Raw genomic sequence first — 21,156 nt, 5'->3', positions numbered from 1 at the left:
TTGTTTTTTGAGAGGGTCTCACTATGTAGTTGAGACTGACCTGGAACTCACTATGTAGCCCAGGCTGGTCTTGAACTCAGCGATCCTTCTGCCTCAGCCTCCCAAGTGCTGGGATTACAGGCATTCACCATATAATATAAACATTTTAAAAGTACTAAACTTTGTAAATTTTTCTGTTTAAGAAGGATTTTCTTATGTTTGTACCTATACTAGTTTAATGTGGAAAATTAACCTTTTATTAGTTATACTAATTTTGTACTATACTAATGGTAGTTATACTAAATAGTATATAGAATGAAAAGAACTTAATTTTAGGATTTAGACAGACCTACCTCTTAATAGAGATACTTGTTATGACTAAGATATTGGTTGAGTTGCAAGATATTTCTAAACCTATCTGTAAAATAAGATGCAATACTTTAGTACTGTTGTAAGAACAAAATGCAATTGTAAAACATTGTATAGCATCTAGAAGAGTTTGATAAGTAAAAAGCACTCTCGTGAACCCCTGATTACACTTTTTAATTTTTAATTTTTCATCTTTTAAAATAACATTTTAGCAGTTTTTTTTTAGTATCTTTTGGTGATATATACTGCATATATTCATTGTGGGGAATTGGTACATTTATATATCACATCCTAGGTATTTTTACTTCCCCATCTCCTCCCCTGATTACAGTTTAAAAATTTTAGTTGACAGTATTTTATTTGCTAAGCCTGATTCTTTATTCCTAAGGTTGAAGAAGTTTTATGTACTTCTGCTGAGTGAGAGTCATCTTCTTTTTTTCATATTTGCAGTCCTGGGGAATGAACCCAGGCCCTTCACACTGAGTTACATATTTTATTTAATTTATTTTTCATTTTTAGAGAGGCTCTCACTAAATTTTTAAATTGTCCAGGCTGGGCTCTAACTGATTTTCTTTTTCAGCTTCCTAGAATCCTTGGATTTCAGGCATGAGCCACCAACTTTGGCTGAGGCATCGTCTATTTTTATGCATATTTTTACCACTAAGTACTAAAAGAGCTGAGGGTCACTTTACTACTAGTAGGGAGTAGGGTTAAATTTATATGTCTCAGTATCTTCATAGGTATAGATTTGTGGCCTCTGCACGTTTGATATGGAATCTTCCTCAGTTGCTTTGTTCTTTACCCTAAATAACACGAGGCATTGCCTTAGTAGCTCTGTAAATATATATGTTAAACACATTCACTTGCCAACTTGTTAATCTTTCCTTCTGATACTATGTCTATGCCTCTACCATATTTGAACCACTCTTACTTTTTTTTTTTTTTGATACCACGGATCGAACTCGGGTCCTCGTACTTGCAAGTCAGGCGGTGGCACCACTGAGCTAAATACCTGGCCCCTACTTTCACTTCTGATTTGGAGCACTGAAACAGCCTCCTAATTGTTTTCTCTGTTTGTTCCCTTCAGTCTCTGCTTAAATAAGGAGCTAGTGATCTATTTAAAATGAACATCAGATCATGTTATTTGTCTGCTTACCAACTTGCAGTGGCTAATTGTTTCATTTAGAATCAAAGCCAACATTTTCCAAGCAGTCTGCAGAGCCCTGAATGATCTGCTCCCACCCACTCAGCACTCTGAGCTCTCTTTCTACATTCCTCTCACTTCACAGGGCCTCCTTACTATTCTTCAGTCTGCCAGGCATCTCCCCTTTCAAGTTCTTTTTGTGTGAAGTTCCTTCCCCTTCAGTATCAGTATGGTTCACTCAGTCACCATGGCTCCTTTATTCAAATGTCACTTCCTTAGACTTTCCCTGGACACCTTATTTAAATTACAGTGTCTTTCTCAGGGTCCCTAATTGTCTTCCCTGTTTTATTTTTCTCCTTAGCACTTTTTCAAGATTGAACATATTATAAATTTTACTTACTTTCTTTTTGGTACTTTCTGAGTATTCCTACTGGAGTAAAATTAGTACAGGGCAGAATTTTTCTTCTTTATTCTCTGCTCCATCCTCAGTTCCTAGAACAATGCCTGGAATATAGTCAATTGGGTAGTGAGTGAAAGGAGGCATGAATTCATTACACAGATTGACACTTTTCCAGTATGGAGAATCTGCGGGCTGGCACAGGACACTCACGTGTGCTCTTTGTTCTGCCTGAACAATGTAGTACTTTTTCATTGAGATAATGCCCTCCACTCCCATTCACATCTTAGCTAAACCTTTTTCTGAGGAAATTTTTTTTTCAGGTCTTTGTCAAATTTCTATCAAATATGAGGCCTTAAAAACACTGTAAAACTTTTTTTTTAGAGGCGTGGGGATTTAGCTCAGTGGTGCCATTGCTTGCATCACAAAGCACAAGGTCCTGAGTTTGATTCCTCATACAAAAAGCAAAAGTAAACAACAGCTCTTTTTTAGTACATCTCCTGGTTATATTTTACATTTATTTGTTTAGTATTTTAATGTGTCTCTCAGTGAGACTATAAATCCCTTGAATTTAGGACTTTGACTTTCTTTTGTTCATCAGTGTATCCCTGCTGGTTGGAGTTCAGTACCAATTATTTGAATGCATGAAAAAACATTCCTTCTCTCTTTGCATCAAAAGGTTTATTTTTTACTTCTTGCTTTTTGTTGTTGTTGTTGTTGTTGTTTGTTACTAATTTTAAAAATTATTTTATTTTGCCTTTGAGTAGAAAAACCTCTATGAAACAAAATGAGTGATTTTAATCTGATGTGAGAATATATAACTGAGATAGTATTACTCTTTTTTAGGGAGATGATGATAATGTTGTTAGTTTATGCTATGAGACTATTCGTGATAACCATTCAGTATTACTTTTTTGCCCATCAAAAAAATGGTGTGAGAAGCTGGCAGATACCATTGCTCGAGAGTTTTATAATCTACACCATCAAGCCAAGGGTGAGTTACAGATGGAAATAAAAGTCTCCATTGTTAGTATGTTTGTAAGAGATAGATGGAGGGTGGAGGGTGGGAAGGGAAAGGGATGAAAAAAGAATTAAAATGTGTTATATACCTGTACCAGTTCCCCACAGGAATGTAAACAGCATGTACTGCTAACATGTACTAATAAGAAACAAAGTAATGTTAGTCTTTACATTAACAAACCGTGACTCTTTCATCATGGCTACTGCCTGCCTACTAGCTGTGCTTTTGTGAGTCTCATCTTCTATCCTTATAGAAAATGTGTTCACACACACTCAAGGTAATCATCTTCAGAGTTGAAGAGTGTTGTGCTTGTACAGGTATTTACCAGTATCCTTCATTTGGGATCTAAGGGCTTTGAGAGGTAGATTTTTGGAGTTCCTAAATTGTGCACCAAACTACATGTGTAGTATACCCCACCCCTGGAAAGGGGTCCCATCTTTCTTAACATTTCCAAGGTGTGACCTTGAAAAAGAATCTTATGTACATAGGTGTGTGTGCATATTCACATATATTCATATGTATTTTAGAATCACTTCTATCGAGATATAGTTTATATATAATGCATCCTCTTTAAGTATATAATTTGATGAATTTTAACAAATGCACACATCCATTTCACCATCTCTATAATCATCACTGTAATCAAATGCATAGAACAGTTCCATCTGTTCTTTTGGTGTCAGCCTCTTTTACGTTGGAACTGTCACTTTTTTCTTTTTTTTTCCCCAGTTTGTTTCAGCTAATAAAATATTTTATAGTTAAGACTGATTGATCTAGTTCAAATTATATCTGAATTTAGAGAATGTGAAATTCCTTGTTATTACTATACAGCTTGTAATTTTTAAAATTTTTTTGTTTGTTTTTTTGAGACAGGTCTCACTATGTCATTGAGACTGACCCAGAACTCACTACATAGCCCAGGCTGGTCTCGAACTCACAGCAATTTTCCTGCCTCAGCCTCCCGAGTGCTGGGATTACAGGCATGCGCCACTGCGCCCGGCATCACTATACAGTTTTAAAAAAATTTTATGAGTTATTTTTACCTTAAGAGATTTTATATTCTAAAACAGTGTAGTTAATGTGGATGTTTCTGCCATTTTACTTGTGTCTCAGAAACTAACAGTTTTGTGTAAATGAAGTCATACAGCATATATGTGTTATATGGCTTCTTTCACTCAGAATGAGGTTCACTGATGTTATGTTTATAATTTGTTCCTTTTTAATTGCTCAATGGTAACTCAGTGCATTGCTGTAACCATTAATATATATTTGTACTGATTCAAGGATGAACATGGTTGTCTCAATACCTTTTTGTGTTTGTTTTTTGGTACTGGGGATTGAACTCAGGACCTTGTGATTGCGAGACAGGCAGAGGAACCTCTGAGCTAAATACCTGGCCCATCAACACTTTTACTAACTAGACTGTGGTCCTTTGGAGTCTAAGATAAATACAGGGAAGACAGACCAGTTGCAGTTCCAGAACATTAGCATATTTCATTATTTCTTTCTGTCAGTGGCATCATGATGGCTGGAATAGATAGCTCAAAGTAAACTTTGCCTAAAGTTTATATTGTTTAGACTCTGGTCCAGTTGTATTATCTGTCCCAGTTTTCTCTTAATTGATGCTCTATCTACTATGCTAACTTGTACTTTTCACATTAAACCATGACAAATCATTCTTTAATGACCAGAATCATTTTTTTTTGAAGTTTTGTTATCTTGATCTATAACTGTGACTCCCAAATGTTGATGCTCCAACTGGAGCCTGGTCTATGATGAAATTTCTACCAGAATAATAAAGGTAAAGCAGCACATTTTTCATACAGCTGAAGTTTAAATTTTGAGATTATCTCCCCTGTTTTTTTTTTTTTTTTTTTTTGTACCAGGGATTGAACTCAGGACCTTGCACTTGTAAGGTAGGCACAGTGCCAATGAGCTAAATCCTTGGCCTCCTACTACTTTTTTTAAAATGATAAAATGACTTCTGAGATAAATATATTAATAGGAATGGCAGTTTGAAAACATTTTTAGTTATCCTTAGCAAAATAAAACATTGGCAACCCTCTGTGTTTTCTCAAAATTTTAAGAAAAGTTTATTTAAAATTTTTAAAAATATAAAATATGTAATTGTAAAATATGTAAATGTAAAATGTAAGGTGTAAAAAATATATTTATATATATATATACATATTTTTGTTTGTTTGTTTGTTTGTTTTTTGAGACAGGGTCTCACTATGTAGTTGAGACTGACCTGGAAATCACTACGTAGCCCAGGCTGGTCTTGAACTCACAGTGATCTCCTGCCTCAGCCTCCCGAGTGCTGGGATCACAGGCGTGTGCCACCATACCCAGCTTGGTGTAAAATATATTTTATGAAAATTTTTATAAGCTTAGAAATTTAAATATCTGAAAATCTTTTGGGAAGAATGGGAATTTCTTTAGGAAAACAGTTCCTGCATTTAAGAAAATTTAAGGTATCGGAGAAGTTTACAGAGAGGCAAAACTGAAAGGCAGTGCATGATTATCAGATTAGTGTCATAGAGTCTGGAAGGCTGTTCCAAGAAAACTAGGCTTCAAGGTGATACTGATACTGCTGGTTTGTGGGACACACCTTGAATAAAGGTTTTGATTTTTAATCTTTGAGTAGTAATTAGTTTCTGTAATCCTCTTTCTCCTACAGCAGGTCCTCCCCTGTCCCTTGATAACATCCTAATATAGAATATTCTAAACTGTGTTGGAATCAGCTGGGAAGACTGAAAAATTGTTTAGGTACAAGTCATACCCCATTCCAGGTATATCACAGCATCTGGAGATGAGTATTTCAATATGCAGTGGTTTCTAAACAATTGCCTTGGCATTTTCTCTGTCATGATTTAGGCATATAGCACTTAAGAGGTGAACAGTGTTGAGGTATTAATAGTTTTGTGTGTGTGTGTGTGTGTGTGTGTGTGTGTGTGTGTGCATCAGTGACAGGATTGGCAAAACCATCTGAATTTACACCACCGATTCTGGAAGAAAAGAGCCTCTTGGAAGTAATAGATCAATTGAAACGTTCACCTTCGGGTCTGGATTCTGTGTTACAAAAAACTGTGCCATGGGGAGTAGCATTTCATCATGCAGGTATTCTATATTATAATCTGTTATCAAGAAGCCCTCTAAAAATTATCTGTTTCTTCATTTTTACATTTATTTCCTGTTATGATTATGCTTCATAATCTTAAATTTCATTTTAAGAAACTATGGTTGTTAAACAAGAGTAAAACAAACATATTTACTTATCTGTGTAGTATATAGATACTAGGTAAAGGCTTTTTTGAATTATTGGGGAAGGGAATTCTAAAATTGTTAACTTTATTTATTTTTTTCTTAAAATTTAGGCTACTCTAATTTTATGCTATACTCGGTGTCTCCTTTTATTACAAGGAGTAATCAGATATTCTCACCGATATGTCAAATGCAAATTTATTTTAGAAATTGTGATATTACATTTGGAGAGAGCTAAAGTATTTGAAAATCAAATGAATAGGTTGTCAAAATTGCAAAAATTTTGACAGTCATTGAATTAAAGAACTTTTCCCAGGAAGTGTTCAGTCCATGGTCATATGTGCTAAGGATATAATGAAGAAGATTTAGTTTCTAATGTTAGGAATTTAATCCTTTCAATTTATTTTAATTTATTTTTCAATTTATTTTAAATTTTTATTGCTTCATATGTGTGATCTATTTCATGATAAAAATTTAAAATAAATTTAAGAATATACACACCAAAGAATGGGGTTAGCAAAGTAGTATGCTGGTTGAAGCCCACCATCTGTTTTTGTGAACAGTTTTATTGGGACACAGTTGTGACCCTTTGTTCTGTGGCTGTTTTATGTGACATTTTTGTTTATAGTCACACTGTAGCTTAGAAAATCTTGCAGCAGACTCACATCTACTGGTAATTGGTCAAATGTAATATGTTCATTGTATGTTAATACATATTTTGGAACCTCTTATTTTTAGGTCTTACTTTTGAGGAACGGGATATCATTGAAGGAGCCTTCCGTCAAGGTCTCATTCGAGTTCTGGCAGCAACTTCTACTCTTTCTTCTGGGGTGAATTTACCTGCACGTCGTGTGATTATTCGGACTCCTATTTTCAGTGGTCACCCTCTTGACATTCTTACTTACAAACAGATGGTTGGTCGTGCTGGCCGGAAAGGAGTAGACACAATGGGTGAGTTGAGTTTAGTTGTCATTGTCATTGGACATTTAGTTGTCAAAGGACATTGTCATTGTATTTGAAATTTGACAAGTACCTGGCAACCTGTATCTCATGTGCTACATACTTCTATTAACAGTGTACTGATGTCATCATTTTGTTGTGTGTTTTTTTTTCTTCTCCGTGTTACCGGGGATCAAACTCAGGACCTTGTACTTGCTAGGCAGGTGCAACACCACTGAGCTAAATGCCTGGCCCCACGTTATCATTTTGGAGTCACTTAATAGTTACAGTGAGCGTAAGTTGTAATGTTCATATATTGTTTACTATTGGTTTTCTACTAGTGTAGGATTAAAATTTTCTTTTTGATACAATGAAATGATTCAGTTCTTATAAATGAAGATGACTTCTTACTACATTTGTTGGGTGATGATTTTTAATTTCCAGGTATAGTCCGCTCTTTAGGACTATTTGATTTTCATCCACATTAGTTCTGTTTAGGCGACTGGTCTCAGAGGTCAGACTGGGATGCTAAGAACTGAGAGGCTTTCTCATATTTTGAGAATGAGAACATCATATACCATCTTTTTTCACTCCAAATTAGTGCTGGTCTTGAAAATACCTTTTCAGTTTCTTACCTTGTACCAGAAAGTAATGATGATATTATCAGCAATCCAAACAAAAGTTTTTGTTTTTGTTTTTTGGTACCGGGGATCGAACTCAGGACCTTGTGCTTGCGAGGCAGGCAGCAGAACCACTGAGCTAAATCCCCAGCCATCTTTTAAAATCTTGAAAACATTTTAAGCAGTCTGAAAAGCACTTAGCAAAAGTGTAAGTCTACATATGGCATATTATCTACTCCAGTATAAATTTTTACTTAGGAGAAAGTGACTGTAAACACTCATTATTTTACAACATGCTTAGACTATCCTGACTTCCTTTCTTCTGAATTGTGACATTACTGCAGTTGTGCTTTACAGACGGTAGGAGAAGTTGCAGAGCCCCACAGTGTGGCAGAAAGCATTGCTTGGATCACTTATGCAGAGGACTAACTACCTGATGTTCATAGGAGGCAGGCTCATGGGATGCTGAGAACTGGAATCCTGAGTTCCTTAGATCAAAAACAGGAGGTGGGGAAAAGGGAAGAGAGGGAGAGAAGCAGGGATCCAGTTAGTTCAGTGCACTGTTTGGCTACTTTTTGTGTGTGTGGTACCAGGGTATTGAACTCAGGCCTCAAACCTAGCTCACTGACACACCAATTCTTCATATGTTATAGTCTTTACATAAATAAGACCAGAGCACTCATTACCTGGCTTCGGAAGTAAAGTGATTTCTTACTTTTACATAAGTGCCAAGACAGTGTAAGGAATAGCATTTAAGATTCAGTGCTCTCAGATGCAGTTTTCTTTTGTTTTTATGACTGATTAATATTCCATCATGTAAATATGCCACATTTTTTATGCATTCACTCATTGATTGTTGACTCTATAACTTGTTTATTCTGAAGTGTGCTAGAGTAGACATGAGCATTTAGATATCTCTTTAACATATCGATTTTAAATCCTGTGAATATATACCAAGAAATGGGCTTGCTGAATCATATAGTAACTGTTTTTTTTTTGAGGAACCATGATAATATCTTTCATATTGGTTATATTAATTTACATTTACACCAATGGTACAGAAGTTCTCTTGCCAATATTTGTTATCTTTTGTCTTGATAATAGTTATTCTAACAGATGTGGTGGGGCCAGGATTTAACTCAGTGGTTCCGCTGCCTGTCTCTGACAGATGTGTCAGCTCCTTCACTGAGACTTAACATTTGCATTTAATGATCATTTAACATATCTGGTGGCCATTTGTACATCTTTTTTTGGGGGGGGGGCGGTCAGTACTGGAGATGAAACTCAGGACCTTATGCTTATGAGGCAGGTGTGGTGCCACTGAGCTAAATCCAGAGCCCTGTATATCTTCCTTTGAGAAGTATCTATTTAGGTCCTATTCCCATTTTTGTGGCAAGGATTACTTGTTTTCTTGCTATTGAGTTGAATTCCTTACATATTTTGGATATTACCTTCTAACCATATGTAGTATGATATGCATGTATTTTTTCCACATCTGTGAATTATCTCTTCACTGTTTTCTTTGTTGCACAGAAGCTTTTTTTTCTTTTGGTTTTAAAATTTCTTTGTACAGGGCAGTGATTTAGCTCAGCGGTTCGGTGGCCTGCCTCGCAAGTGCAAGGACCCGAGTTCAATCCCCGGTACCAAAAAAAATAAAATTTCTTTGTACATATTTGCCTTACTAAAAATCACATTCATCAAGGAATTTCTACCTGTACATAATATATCTTTATTTCTGTTTTTTTTCCATTTCCTTTCAACCTTTCTTCCCCTCCCATTTACAAAAACTTTTGTTTTTGTTTTTCCTTTCATTATCCTTTTTAAATCACTTTCCCCTTACTTCCCTTCCCCCTCTCCCTTGTTCCCCTTCCCATTTAAACATGTTATTCCTACTTCCCAGTATCTATCCTCATTTTGCTCCTCACTAACCCTTTGGATTTCTCACACAAGAGAACAAATGCAATATTTGAACTTGTGTGTCTGACTTAACTTCACTTAAAATTCTGTTCTTGGCCAGGGATGTAGCTTAGCAGTATAGTACCTGCCTGGTAAGTGTGAGGCCCTGAGTTTGATTCCCTGTCTGAAAAAAAAGTTATGTTTTTGAGGTGCATTCATTTACCTAAAAACAGCTCAAGTTTAACCTTCTTTATGGTACAGTATTTACACTATTATGTGTAAATACCACATTTTCTTTATTCATCTGTTGATTGGTATATGGGCTGTTTCCAAGACTTGACTACTACAAATGGTGCTGCTATAAACATGGAAATGTATATTTTTGCTGTGATATATTTTAAACTCTTAGTAAGATACCTAAAAGGGGAATAGCTGGGTCAAATAGAACCTCTAGTTGTAGTTTCCTCAGGAATCACCATACTGATTTCTGTAGTGGTTGAACCATTTTATAATTTCACCAGTAATGGAGATAGGTTCCTTTTTCCATATGCCTATTTTTTGGACTGGGTCTTTAAATTGGAGGGTCTGATTTTTTTTTTTTTTAGTTCTTTATATATTCTAGATATTAGTCCTTTATCTGAAGATTAGCTGGTGAAAATTTTTACCCATTCTGTGGGTTGTCTCCTCGTTCTATTGGTAGTTCCTTTTGCTGTGCAAAAACATTTTTTTTAATATGATGTGATTCCAATTATTGATTCTAATATTTCCTTTGCAATTGGGATTTTGTTTATAAAGTCTTTGCCTATACCTATCTCTTCATGAGCTTTACCTATTGTGTCTTCCAACAGATTGTTTCTGTTTTTATATTTATTTTGATATTCATTTTGATTTTAATTTAGTGCCTGGTGAGAGATTTGGGCCTAGGTTCAGTTTTTGGCATGTGGAGAGCTAATTTTTCCAGCACCACTTATTAAAGAGGCTATCTTTCTTATAGTGAAGGTGTTTGGCACCTTTGTCAAAGATAAGGTAGCTGAGTGTGTTTGAAGTTGTTTTTGCATCTTCTGTTCCAGTGGTGTTCAGGTCTTTTGTTTTTGCCAATACCATGCTGTTTTTTTGTTTTTTGGGGTTTTTTTTTCACACTAGGCTTGCAGTATAATTTCAATTTGGGGATTGTGATGACACCTTTTTTACCTTTGTTGCTCACAATGCTTTTGCTATTCTAGGTCTCTTCTGGTTCCAAATGAATTTCAGGATTGTTTGTGCTATTCTTGTGAAGTATATTACTGGTATTGTGATTGAGATTCCCTTAAATCTGTATAACAGTCCTGGAAATATGGCCATTTTCACTATATTGGATCTGCCTATTCAAGGTGATATCTTTCTATTTTCTGATTGAGTTTATTGGTACAATCTGGGTATACAATACAGTTGCATTCATTATTGGGATCCTGTACCTTTACATGATAGGTCTTCATTCTCATTTTTTCCCCTTGTCCCTGCCCTCCCTTCACCCCCTCTTCCCCTCCCCATTTACAAACACTTTATTTCCATTTTTTCAGTTTCTCATATTTTTTTCCTCTCCCTTATTACCTTTCCCCCACACTTCCCACTTTCCCTACACCTTTAGCCCTTTACTTCCTATTTCACATTATTATCTCATTAGGATCTTGTGTACTATTATAGTTTTTCATACCAAAGAAACTATTTGGTATTTCAGTTAAAAAAATCTCTGTATGAACATTAAAAATAGGGAATCCTAAAATAAATCTAAAAAGGAAAGTAAAAGAGAAAAGGCAATGATGTAAAATTAAAATAATCCTTAATTCTGAAGATGAAAATGGTCCTTGAACATATTTAAGTTGAATCTTGCTCTTGTAGTCTTATATTATTCTTGTTTTTCATTTAGAGAATACTTTATTTTCTGTAATCAAACCCACATAGATATGACCTTACATATTTAATACAGTGCATTACCCCAAGTAAAAGAGAAAAGGCAATGATGTAAAATTAAAATAATCCTTAATTCTGAAGATGAAAATGGTCCTTGAACATATTTAAGTTGAATCTTGCTCTTGTAGTCTTATATTATTCTTGTTTTTCATTTAGAGAATACTTTATTTTCTGTAATCAAACCCACATAGATATGACCTTACATATTTAATACAGTGCATTACCCCTGTAGAAATGGAAAAAAAAATATAAGCACACTCCATTAAAAAAACAAAAACTAAAAAACAAGGAGAAGAATAATACCCAGAAAACAGCAAAATTCTGTTGCTGCTGTGATACCTGGCATGATTTTTTTTTTATTAGCGTCTTAATCATCATCTGGAGAGAGAACATTCTAGAGTAACATCATTAAAAATAGCTCTGATAAAGCACGGTCACTACTATGTATTATAAGGCAGGTACAAGATATTTTACATTCACAGAGGTATGATACAGTCCTGTCCTGCATCTATAATACTAGAATCAGTTTTGGTTTGAAATTTACATTGTCTGCAAATCAGATTGCTACCCCTGCCTTTTTTCCGGGCTCCTGTCACATGGAGAATTGTTTTCCATCCTTTCACTTTCAATCTATGGGCTTCTTTTTGCAATAGGTGTGGTTCTTGTATACAACATATTGTTGGATTTTGCTTCTTATTCCATTCTGCCAGTCCATTTCTCTTGATTGGTGAGTTGAGGCCATTGACATTGATGGTTAGAACTGATATGTACTGACATTATTGTCCTGTTATGGCCTTTTGTTGACTTTTTTTACTTTTTCACGTTCTCCTTTTAGTTTCTTGCCTTGCCTATTTGATTTGCTCTGTTGGGCCTCAAGGTGTTGTTACCTTCATTGTCTTTTTCTAGGATATTGTTTAGAATTGCTTGTAGTGCTGGTTTGGTATTTGTGTAGTTTCTCAGGGGTTCTTCGTCTTGGAAGTATCTTATTTCCTCATCCATTTTGAAAAAGAGTTTTGCAGGATACATCAGTCTAGGTTGGAGGTTGTTCTCTTTTAGTACTTGAAATATCTCACTCCAGGCTCTCCTTTCCTTAAAGGTTTGTGTTGAAAAATCTGCTGTGATTCTGATAGGGTTTCCTTTGCATGTGATTTGTTTCTTTCCTCTTACTGCTTGTAGTATTTTGTTCTGTTGGGTTTCTGGGATCTTGATTATTATATGTCTAGGTGTAGATTTTTTTTGGTTGTGGCTAGTTGGGGTCCTATATGCCTCACTTATCTGAATGTCAAATTCTTCCCCTCTGTTTGGAAAGATTTCTGTCATTAATTCTGTGAACAGCTTTTTTAAGTCATTTGTACTTTCTCCTGCTACTTCATGGAGTCCTATCAGTCTTATGTTATTCTTCTTTGCATCATCTAGGAATTGCTGTATTAATTTCTCATGATCCTGTACTGTTTTTAAGAGACCTCTCTTTTCAAGGTCACTGACTGCAGTGTTATCTTCTATATCTGAGATTCTATCTTAGCATTCTTTTATTCTGTTGTATACACTTTCAATGGAGTGTTTAATCTCCTGGATATCTGTTTGAATCTGTTTTTTGGATTCCATTTCCCATTTTGGGCATTTATTGTTTCCATGTCTTTCTGATGCTGGGCCTTCATGACTTCTATCGTGGTCCTGAGCTCATCTATTTTTTTGTCAGTTTCTGTTCTAGAGCCTTGAATCACAACTTTCATTTTGCTCACCATCTCTTTGGTTATCTGGGAAATTATTTCTGTTTTGAATTTTTCTAGAGCCTGATTGATCTGTTTTGTTACTTCCTGTGATTGCAGTTCAGGGTGTCCTGGTGGTTCAGTATTAGACTTTTCATCCTCATTTGTCCTACTGTTTGCCATTGGTGAACTGAAAGTCTGTCTTTGTGTCTTGCTTAAGTGTTTTCTCATTTTTATTTTTGTTGTTGGGCTGTCCTTGGCTTAATCTCTGTTTTATCACCCAAATCTTCCTGATATAGTTGTACCCTAGCTTCTGGATCTCTAATGACCCACAGACATTCTTCATAACATCAGGGAAAACAGCTCATTGAATCAAGCACAATCCTTTATCCCAACTGATACAATCAGCAACACAATATGATCAAGCACAACTTGGAAACTGACCACCTGTGGTAGTCACTAGTCTATCACCCTTAAACTATTTGAATTAAATTGAAATCAAGAAGCAGTCCAAAACATGTCTTTAGTGAACAAACTTTTCAATATAGTATATTTACCATTTAGGATGGGGGCTCATACAGAGCTACGACTCAAGACCCCTGATCTCAGTTAGCTGATGGCTGAACCCCATGACACAGACTGATCTCGGGCTGCAAGGCCCAGATTGAGTTCGCCAACCTTCTGAACAGTTGAGCTAAAGACCGTTCTACTAAAGGTTTCCCACGCTCTTTCTTTAAAGATGTTCAAAGTTGGGAACTCAGAAAAATACCCTTTATGACCACCTCTGCCTCTGCAGAGTGGGTCCAAAGACTGGCTCAATCAGGAGGTCTGAGAGTGCAGGGGGCGGGGTGTAGGGGAGTTGTGGGGGTTCAGGGGCACCCACCTGACGACCTTCCTGGTGCTGGAGCAATGGCAGCTCCTGGTGAGGGAAGGCGTGGCTATCCTTCCCGTGGTGGATCAGGGCCCAGGCAGCCCTCCTGGTGCTGTAGCGATGGCAGCTCCCAGTGAGGGAAGCACTATTTCACTTTTCTTGATGCTACTATGAATGGTGTTGTTTCCCTAATTTCTCCCTCAATGAGTTTGTTATTCATGTACAGGAATGGTATTGGGTATTGACTTTGTATTCTACTATGCTACTAAATTTGGTTCTTATTTCTAGTAGTCTTAGTGGAGTTTTCGGGGTCTTCTTTGTAGAGTATCCTGTCATCAGCAAATAATGATAGTTTAACTTCTTTTCCTAGCCATATTAATTTTATTTTTTTCTCTTGTCTAATTGTTCTGGCTAGTGTTGCCAGAACTACATTGAAGTGAGTGGTGATAGTGAGCATCCTTGTCCTGTTCCTGATTTTATTGTGAAATTTTTTGACCATTTAGCATGATCAATTGGCTGTTGGCTTGTCATAGATGGCTTTTATCAAATTGAGATAAAGACCTCCTATTCAATTTTTCTGTAGGGTTATTTTTATAATGAATATGCATTAGATTTTGTAAAGTGCTATTTCTTTATCTCTTGAGATGATGATATGGTTTTTGTCCTTGTTTCTGTTAACATGGTGTATTATATTTATTGATTGGCATAAATTGAACCCTCCCTGCATTCCTGGGATCAATCCTACTTAGTTATGGTGTATAATCTTTTTGATGATTTCTGCATTCTGTTTTCCAGTATCTTATTGAGGTTTTTTGTATTTATGTTAAGGAGATTGGCCTGTAGTTCTGTTTTTTGGTTGGGTCTTTTTCAGTTTGGTATCAGGATAATAATGCTTGCTTCCAGGAATGAGTTTAGGAGTATTTCTTCCCTTTCAATTTCACTAAAGAGATTGAGGAGTAGTGGCATTAGGTCTCTACAGTTCTTGTAGAATTCAGCAGTGAATCCATCAGGACCTGGGCATTTCTTTGTTGGTAGTTTTTATTACATCTTCCAATTTCATTGACTAGCATTGGCTTACTTAGAATTTTTATATCTTCTTCTTTTTTCCGTACCAGGAATCGAACTTAAGACCTTCTGCTTGCGAGGCAGGGGTGGTGCCACTGAGCTAAATCCTTGGCCCAGAATTTTTATATCTTCTTGATCTGGCTTTGGTAATTCATATATATCTAGGAATCTATCCATTTAGTCTGAGTTTTCCATCTTAACGAATGGATTATAGGTTCTCAAAGTAGGTGTTTATGATCTTCTAGATTTCTGAAGAGTCTATGATTTTACCTTTTTCATGCTTTTTTTTTTCTCATTGAGTTTATAGGTACATTTTAGGTATACAGTACAGTTACATTCATCATTGGGGTCTTGTACCTTTACATGACAGGTCTTGGTTCTCATGTTTTCCCTTTATCCCTGCCCTCCCTTCACCCCCTCCTCCCTTCCCTATTTACAAATACTTTATTTCCATTTTCTCATTTTTTTTCCTTTTCCCTTATTACCTTTCCCCTACCCTTCCCATTTCCCCTACACCTTTATCCCCTTTCTTCCTATTTCACATTGCCTTTTTCATTTTTTAATTGCATGAATTTTCATCTTTTCTCTCCTTGTTTTGATAAAGTTGGCTAAGGGTTTTTCTATTGTATTTAATCTCATAAATAATCAACTCTTTGATTCTTTGTATTGTTTTCTTAACCTCAGTAGCATTCATTTATACTCTGATCTTTATAATTTACATCCTTTTACATGTTTTGGGTTTCACTTCTCTACTTTTCCAAAAGCTTGAGGTTTAATATTAGATTATTTAATTGCCTCTTGGCCTTTTGGCTAAGATCAAGTGTAGTATCTGTTCTTATCTTAGATTACTTATTTAAGCTCTGTTTTTCTGATGTGAGAATTCACCACTATAAATTTCTGTTGTAGGACTGCTTTCATTGCATCCCATAAGTTCTGGTATGTTGTATTGGCATTATAGTTTAATTGTGGAAACTGCCTAATTTATTCTGTAGTTTCATCTGTGACCCATTGGTTGTTCAGGAGGGTGGTACTTAATTTTCATATGTATAAACATATGAAAATTATATAAATAATTTTTATGGTTCTTTTGCCATTGATTTCCGAATTAATTGCATTATGATCTGATAATATACACGAGATAATTTTAATTCCTTTTCATTTTTGTAAGCATGTTGTGTGAGCTAGTATGTTGTCTGTTTTGAAGAAAGTCCTGTGTGCAGCTGAGAAGAATGTGTATTCTGTTGTTGAGTGGAACACTGTAGATATATACTGAGTTCATTTTTTTAAGGGCTTGGTTTATCTCTGATATTTCCTTGTTGATTTTTTTGTCTAGTTGATCTATATATTTGTGACAGTAAGGTATTGAGGTCCCCCATTACAATTGTCTTAATGTTTATTTGATTTTCATATTTATTATTGTTTGATTTATATAGTTGGGTACACTGGTATTTGATGTATATATACTTAGGATTGTTATCTCTTCCTCTTCAATAGTTCACTTAAGTATGTAATGAGCTGCTTTGTTTTTGCTTTTGGTACTGTGGATTGAACTCAGGACTCTGAGCTTGTGAGGCAGGCATCAGAACCACTGAGCTAAATCCCTGGCTATAATGAGGTTTTTTTGTCTCTTCTGATCAGTCTTGGCTTGAAGTTCACTTTGTCTGCAACTAGAATAGCTACCCTGCTTATTTCCAGGTTTCTGTTGCATGGAGTATTTTTTTCCATACTTTGACTTTCAGTCTATGAATTTCTTTTTGAGTTAAATGTGTTTATTATGTGCAGCATATTGTTGGTTCTTGATCCATTGACAATCTGTTTCTATTGATTAGTGAATTGAGATATTTTACATTAATGGTTATAACTGATATGTATTGATTTATCTTTTCATATTACTTTCCTGTTGCTGGTTCCATTTATTCCCTTCTGTTTAATTGCTTACCTTTCCTGGTGGATTCATTATATTTGGATTTATGGAAATGTATTTTTCTAGAATATCCTTCAAATCCTTTTGGAGTGCTGGTTTGGTGGCCATGAATTTCTTCAGATGTTCTTTATGATGGAAGTATTTTATTTCTCCATCAATTTTGGTTTTTTGTTTGTTTGTTTGTTTGTTTTTTGAGACAGGGTCTCACTATGTAGTTGAGACTGACCTGGAACTCACTATGTAGCCCAGGCTGGTCTCGAATTCACAGCGATCCTCCTGCCTCAGCCTCCTGAGTGCTGGGATTACAGGCATGCACCACCACGCCTGGCTATCCCTTGTTATTTGAAGAAGTCTTTCATTTGATGGTCACTAATCATGAATCTGTTCTAGATCTGATATTTTACTTTACATTTGTTGATTCCATTGCATATACTTTCAGTAGAATTTTTAATTTGGATATCTGTGTGATTCTGTTTTATGGAATCCAATTCTTTTCTATGTTGGTCATTCATGGTTTCCATGTCTTTATTTTTCTGTCACCTTTGTCTGCTCTAGCTTCACTACCCATGTCCTTCATTATGGTCATCATCTGTTTAGGTATTTGTGTAATTATTTCTGATTTTTTTTTTTTTTGCCACTTAGGACCTTGTGCTTGCCAGGCAGGCAAGGTGCCACTGAGTTAAATCTCCACCCCTAATTATTTGTGTAATTATTTATGATTTGTTGTTTTCTAGGGACTCATTCATCTGCTTTGTTACTTCCAGTGCTACCATTTCATAAAATTCAGCTTGGTGGCTTTTGATTTCTTCCACCTCAGTTTTCTTCTCTATTTGCCTTAGGCAAGCTAGAGGTCTGGGGTTGCATCTTGCTTCCCGGTCTTATTTTCTATTAATTTGAATTTGCTTTCTGCATTAGTGCTTGTAAATTGTTTATGGTGGATAGCTTTATTACTAGTACTAAGACCTCTGTAGGAAATGACTACTTTTCAGAGCTGACTCGTTAGAGGCATAGCTGGTTTTTGGCCTTTGAGTATGTCCCAAGATCCTGTGTCTTGAATTTATTAGGAATGAGAAGTTGCTGCCTAGTACCCAGTTCTTTGGTACTGAACTATGCCATTGTTTATGATCCCCAGACAGTATTGGTACTGGCATATAAGGAAGAGCAGTGGCTACAACAACTATGTCACCTTGGCTAAAGTAGTACAATCCGTAATAATAGTAGCATCAAGCACAATTTAAAAAGAGAGAAACTGTGACAACTATTAATTTGTCACCTGTAACCATAGTACAGGATTTATAATTATATTACAAAATCTAAAATTAGAAAATTTTATACAGTAAAAATGTACCCAGTAGAATGATATCACTCTAAGGGGAGAAAGTTCAAAAGGGATAAGAGGGAAAAAATACAGAAATAAAAGAATAAAAAGAGATTAGAACAAGGCTGAAGGACAAAGGAAGATTACCCAAGCCTCAGGAAACTGGTGAAGATAGGAGGGGAAGAAAGAAGGAAAAAAAAAAGAACAAAAGAAAAGAAAACAAAAAACCCTAAAAACAACATTCACACTTATGAACAAACAAAAAGAATAAAAGAACTGAAGGGAAAAAGAGATTTCTCTGTGATTTCATGCCTATGTTCATGTTTTGAGTTCTACTGTTTTATGGCAGGGTCCAATTCAGGAAATGTCTAGGCTGACAGAGCCCAGATCCATGCTGGAAGATCACAGCAAAGCTGCAGTAGGATTAGGGTGGGGTACTGATTCTGGTGCTTTCAACTCCACAGAAGTTCAGACTGATCCTGGCTTCTGCTCTAGGGTTGGGGCCTGAGTTTTTCAGTTTATGATATCCTTGTTATCTCTTGCCAATCTTTCCTGGCTCCCTGACTCTGGACATCATATTTGTCCCTCACCTAGTCATTCTGGGTTTTTAAAAAATTTTTTTCTCATTGAGTTTATTGGTAGGTTTTAGGTATACAGTACAGTTACATTCATTATTGGGGTCTTGTACCTCGCTTTTTCCCCTTGTTCTTGATTCTCATTTTTTCCCCTTGTCCCTGCCCTCCCTTTACCCCTCCTCCCTCCCTCTTTACAAACAATTCATTTCCATTTCTTCGTTTTCTCCTATTTTTTTTCATTCCCTTATTACCTTTACCATACCCTTCCCACTTTCCCTACACCTTTAGCTCCTTTCCTCCTTTATCACATTGTCCATTATATCATTAAGATCTTATGTACCATTATAGTTTATTCACACCAGAGAAACTATTTGGTATTTGCACATGTGTGACTTATTTATTTCACTTAACAGTATATCCTCAATATGTATCCATTTTCCTATGAATGAATCTAATTTCTCATTCTTTATGTCTTAGTAATATTCCATTTTATAGAAAAACTACATCTTCTTTATCCAATTTCCAACTGTTGGGCAAGTGGGCTGTTTCCAAGTTTTAGCTATTACAAACTGTGCACATATATCACTGTGGTATGATTCTTTTAATTCTTTTGGAAAGATACCCAGCAAAGGGATGACTGGGTCAAATGGAACCTCTAGTCCCAGCTCTTTGAGGTATCTCCATATTGATTTCCATAGTGGGTTTTTAACACTGAGAGCCCGGAGATGAAGACAACCTATGAATAGTCTGAGTACCAGTTCAGTTGGCCCCTCCCTAAAATGGTGTCTGGCTAAACACACTCTCCAGGGGACTTGGCAGTCACTTGGACTAGAGTAACTCACCAGTGGTTGTAGCACACAGCACCCACTGCTCTATTCCACTGGCATGTTTCTCCCTGAAGGTCTCTGGAGTTGCTTGCCTTCAGTGTCTCTGTATATTTGACCCTCCTGACTCATGCTATGACCAGGAGCTGGGAGGAAAGTGCAGTCCCCCCGCCTTTTTTTTGGTCTTTCTCTGTGGGCTCCACTTTTCCATTCAGATCCTTCCTGGATCCTGATATTGGATCTCCCTTCTTCTCTCCCCCATCTTGTTATTTTCCAGGATCTGGGTTCCAGATCTTGTTTTTTTGTTTTGTTTTGTTTTGTTTTTTGAGACAGGGTATCACTGTGTAGTTGAGACTGACCAGGAACTCACTATGTAGCCCAGGCTGGTCTCAAACTCAAAGTGATCCTCCTGCCTCAGCCTTCCAAGTGCTGGGATTACAGGCATGTGCCACCATGCCCAGCTTGGATTCCATATCTTAGAGAAGTTATTTGTTGCTATTTCCCATGCTGTTTCCACCATCTTCCTGGAAGTGCCCTAGTGGCATTTTTGAAAAATTTATTTTATATTAGTACATGTCTGTAGTACATAATGATTATATTACACATGGGGTGTTGGTACATGTACATATTTCAGATTTTTTCTTCATCCCCTCCATCCCCTTCCTGTTTGCAAAATATTTTTCTTTATTTGTATTTTGAGTTTCTCATATAAAAGAAGTTACATGATATTTAAGCTTGTGTTTTTTATTTATTTCATTTAACATTGTAGTCTCAGGGTACATCCATTTTCCTATGAATGCCTCATTATCCATACTTATGGATACTAGTACACCTTTGTATAGAATATCACATTTCCTTTATCCATTCATTTATATATGAGCGTATAGGCTGCTTTCAAGATTTAACTATTAGAAATTGTGGTGCTATGAACATGAGTATGCATGTATCAGTGTAATATGAATTTATCTTTTACTCTTTGAGGAAAATACCAAGAAGGTGAATACTTGGGTCAAGTCTAACTTCTAATTTTCAGTTTTTGAGCAATCTTCAGACTGATTTCCATAGCAAATGTACTAGATTACACTCCCACTAACAATGTAGAAGGGTTCCACTATCCCCACAGACTCTCTAGCATTTGTTCTTATTTTATATATATATATTTTTAAACTCAGGACCTTGTGCTTGCTGGGCAGGCATGGTGCCACTGAGCTACACCCCTGGCTTGGTTATTTGATTCTTGATGATAGTCTTTCCACTGAGATAGAATCTCAGTATTGTTTTGCTATGCATT

At 36.1% G+C, this 21,156-nt stretch overlaps 1 protein-coding gene and 1 pseudogene across 5 annotated transcripts in view; both read left to right on the top strand.

Annotated features, from left to right (window-relative positions):
* Positions 1-21,156, top strand: part of Polq (DNA polymerase theta) — a 161,684-nt gene that overhangs the window by 19,760 nt on the left and 120,768 nt on the right. For 4 of the 5 annotated variants that reach the window (XR_004518780.1, XM_010630002.3, XM_033768086.1 and 1 more), the window contains exons 7-9: positions 2,736-2,883; positions 5,878-6,030; positions 6,913-7,125. Coding sequence is in view for 4 of the 5 variants with exons in the window: in XM_010630002.3 (XP_010628304.1) it covers positions 2,736-2,883; positions 5,878-6,030; positions 6,913-7,125 (514 nt within the window). In the remaining variant the exon portion in view is untranslated. The remainder of the gene's footprint in view (positions 1-2,735; positions 2,884-5,877; positions 6,031-6,912; positions 7,126-21,156) is intronic. The other variant, XM_010630003.3, reaches the window with a different exon arrangement.
* LOC117283293 lies at positions 16,015-16,114 on the top strand (annotated as a pseudogene).

The sequence above is a fragment of the Fukomys damarensis genome, unplaced genomic scaffold (genome assembly GCF_012274545.1).
Source record: "Fukomys damarensis isolate Sample0158 unplaced genomic scaffold, DMR_v1.0_HiC HiC_scaffold_24, whole genome shotgun sequence".
NCBI lineage: Eukaryota > Metazoa > Chordata > Mammalia > Rodentia > Bathyergidae > Fukomys > Fukomys damarensis.
This window is presented reverse-complemented; position numbering and strand designations above follow the sequence as displayed.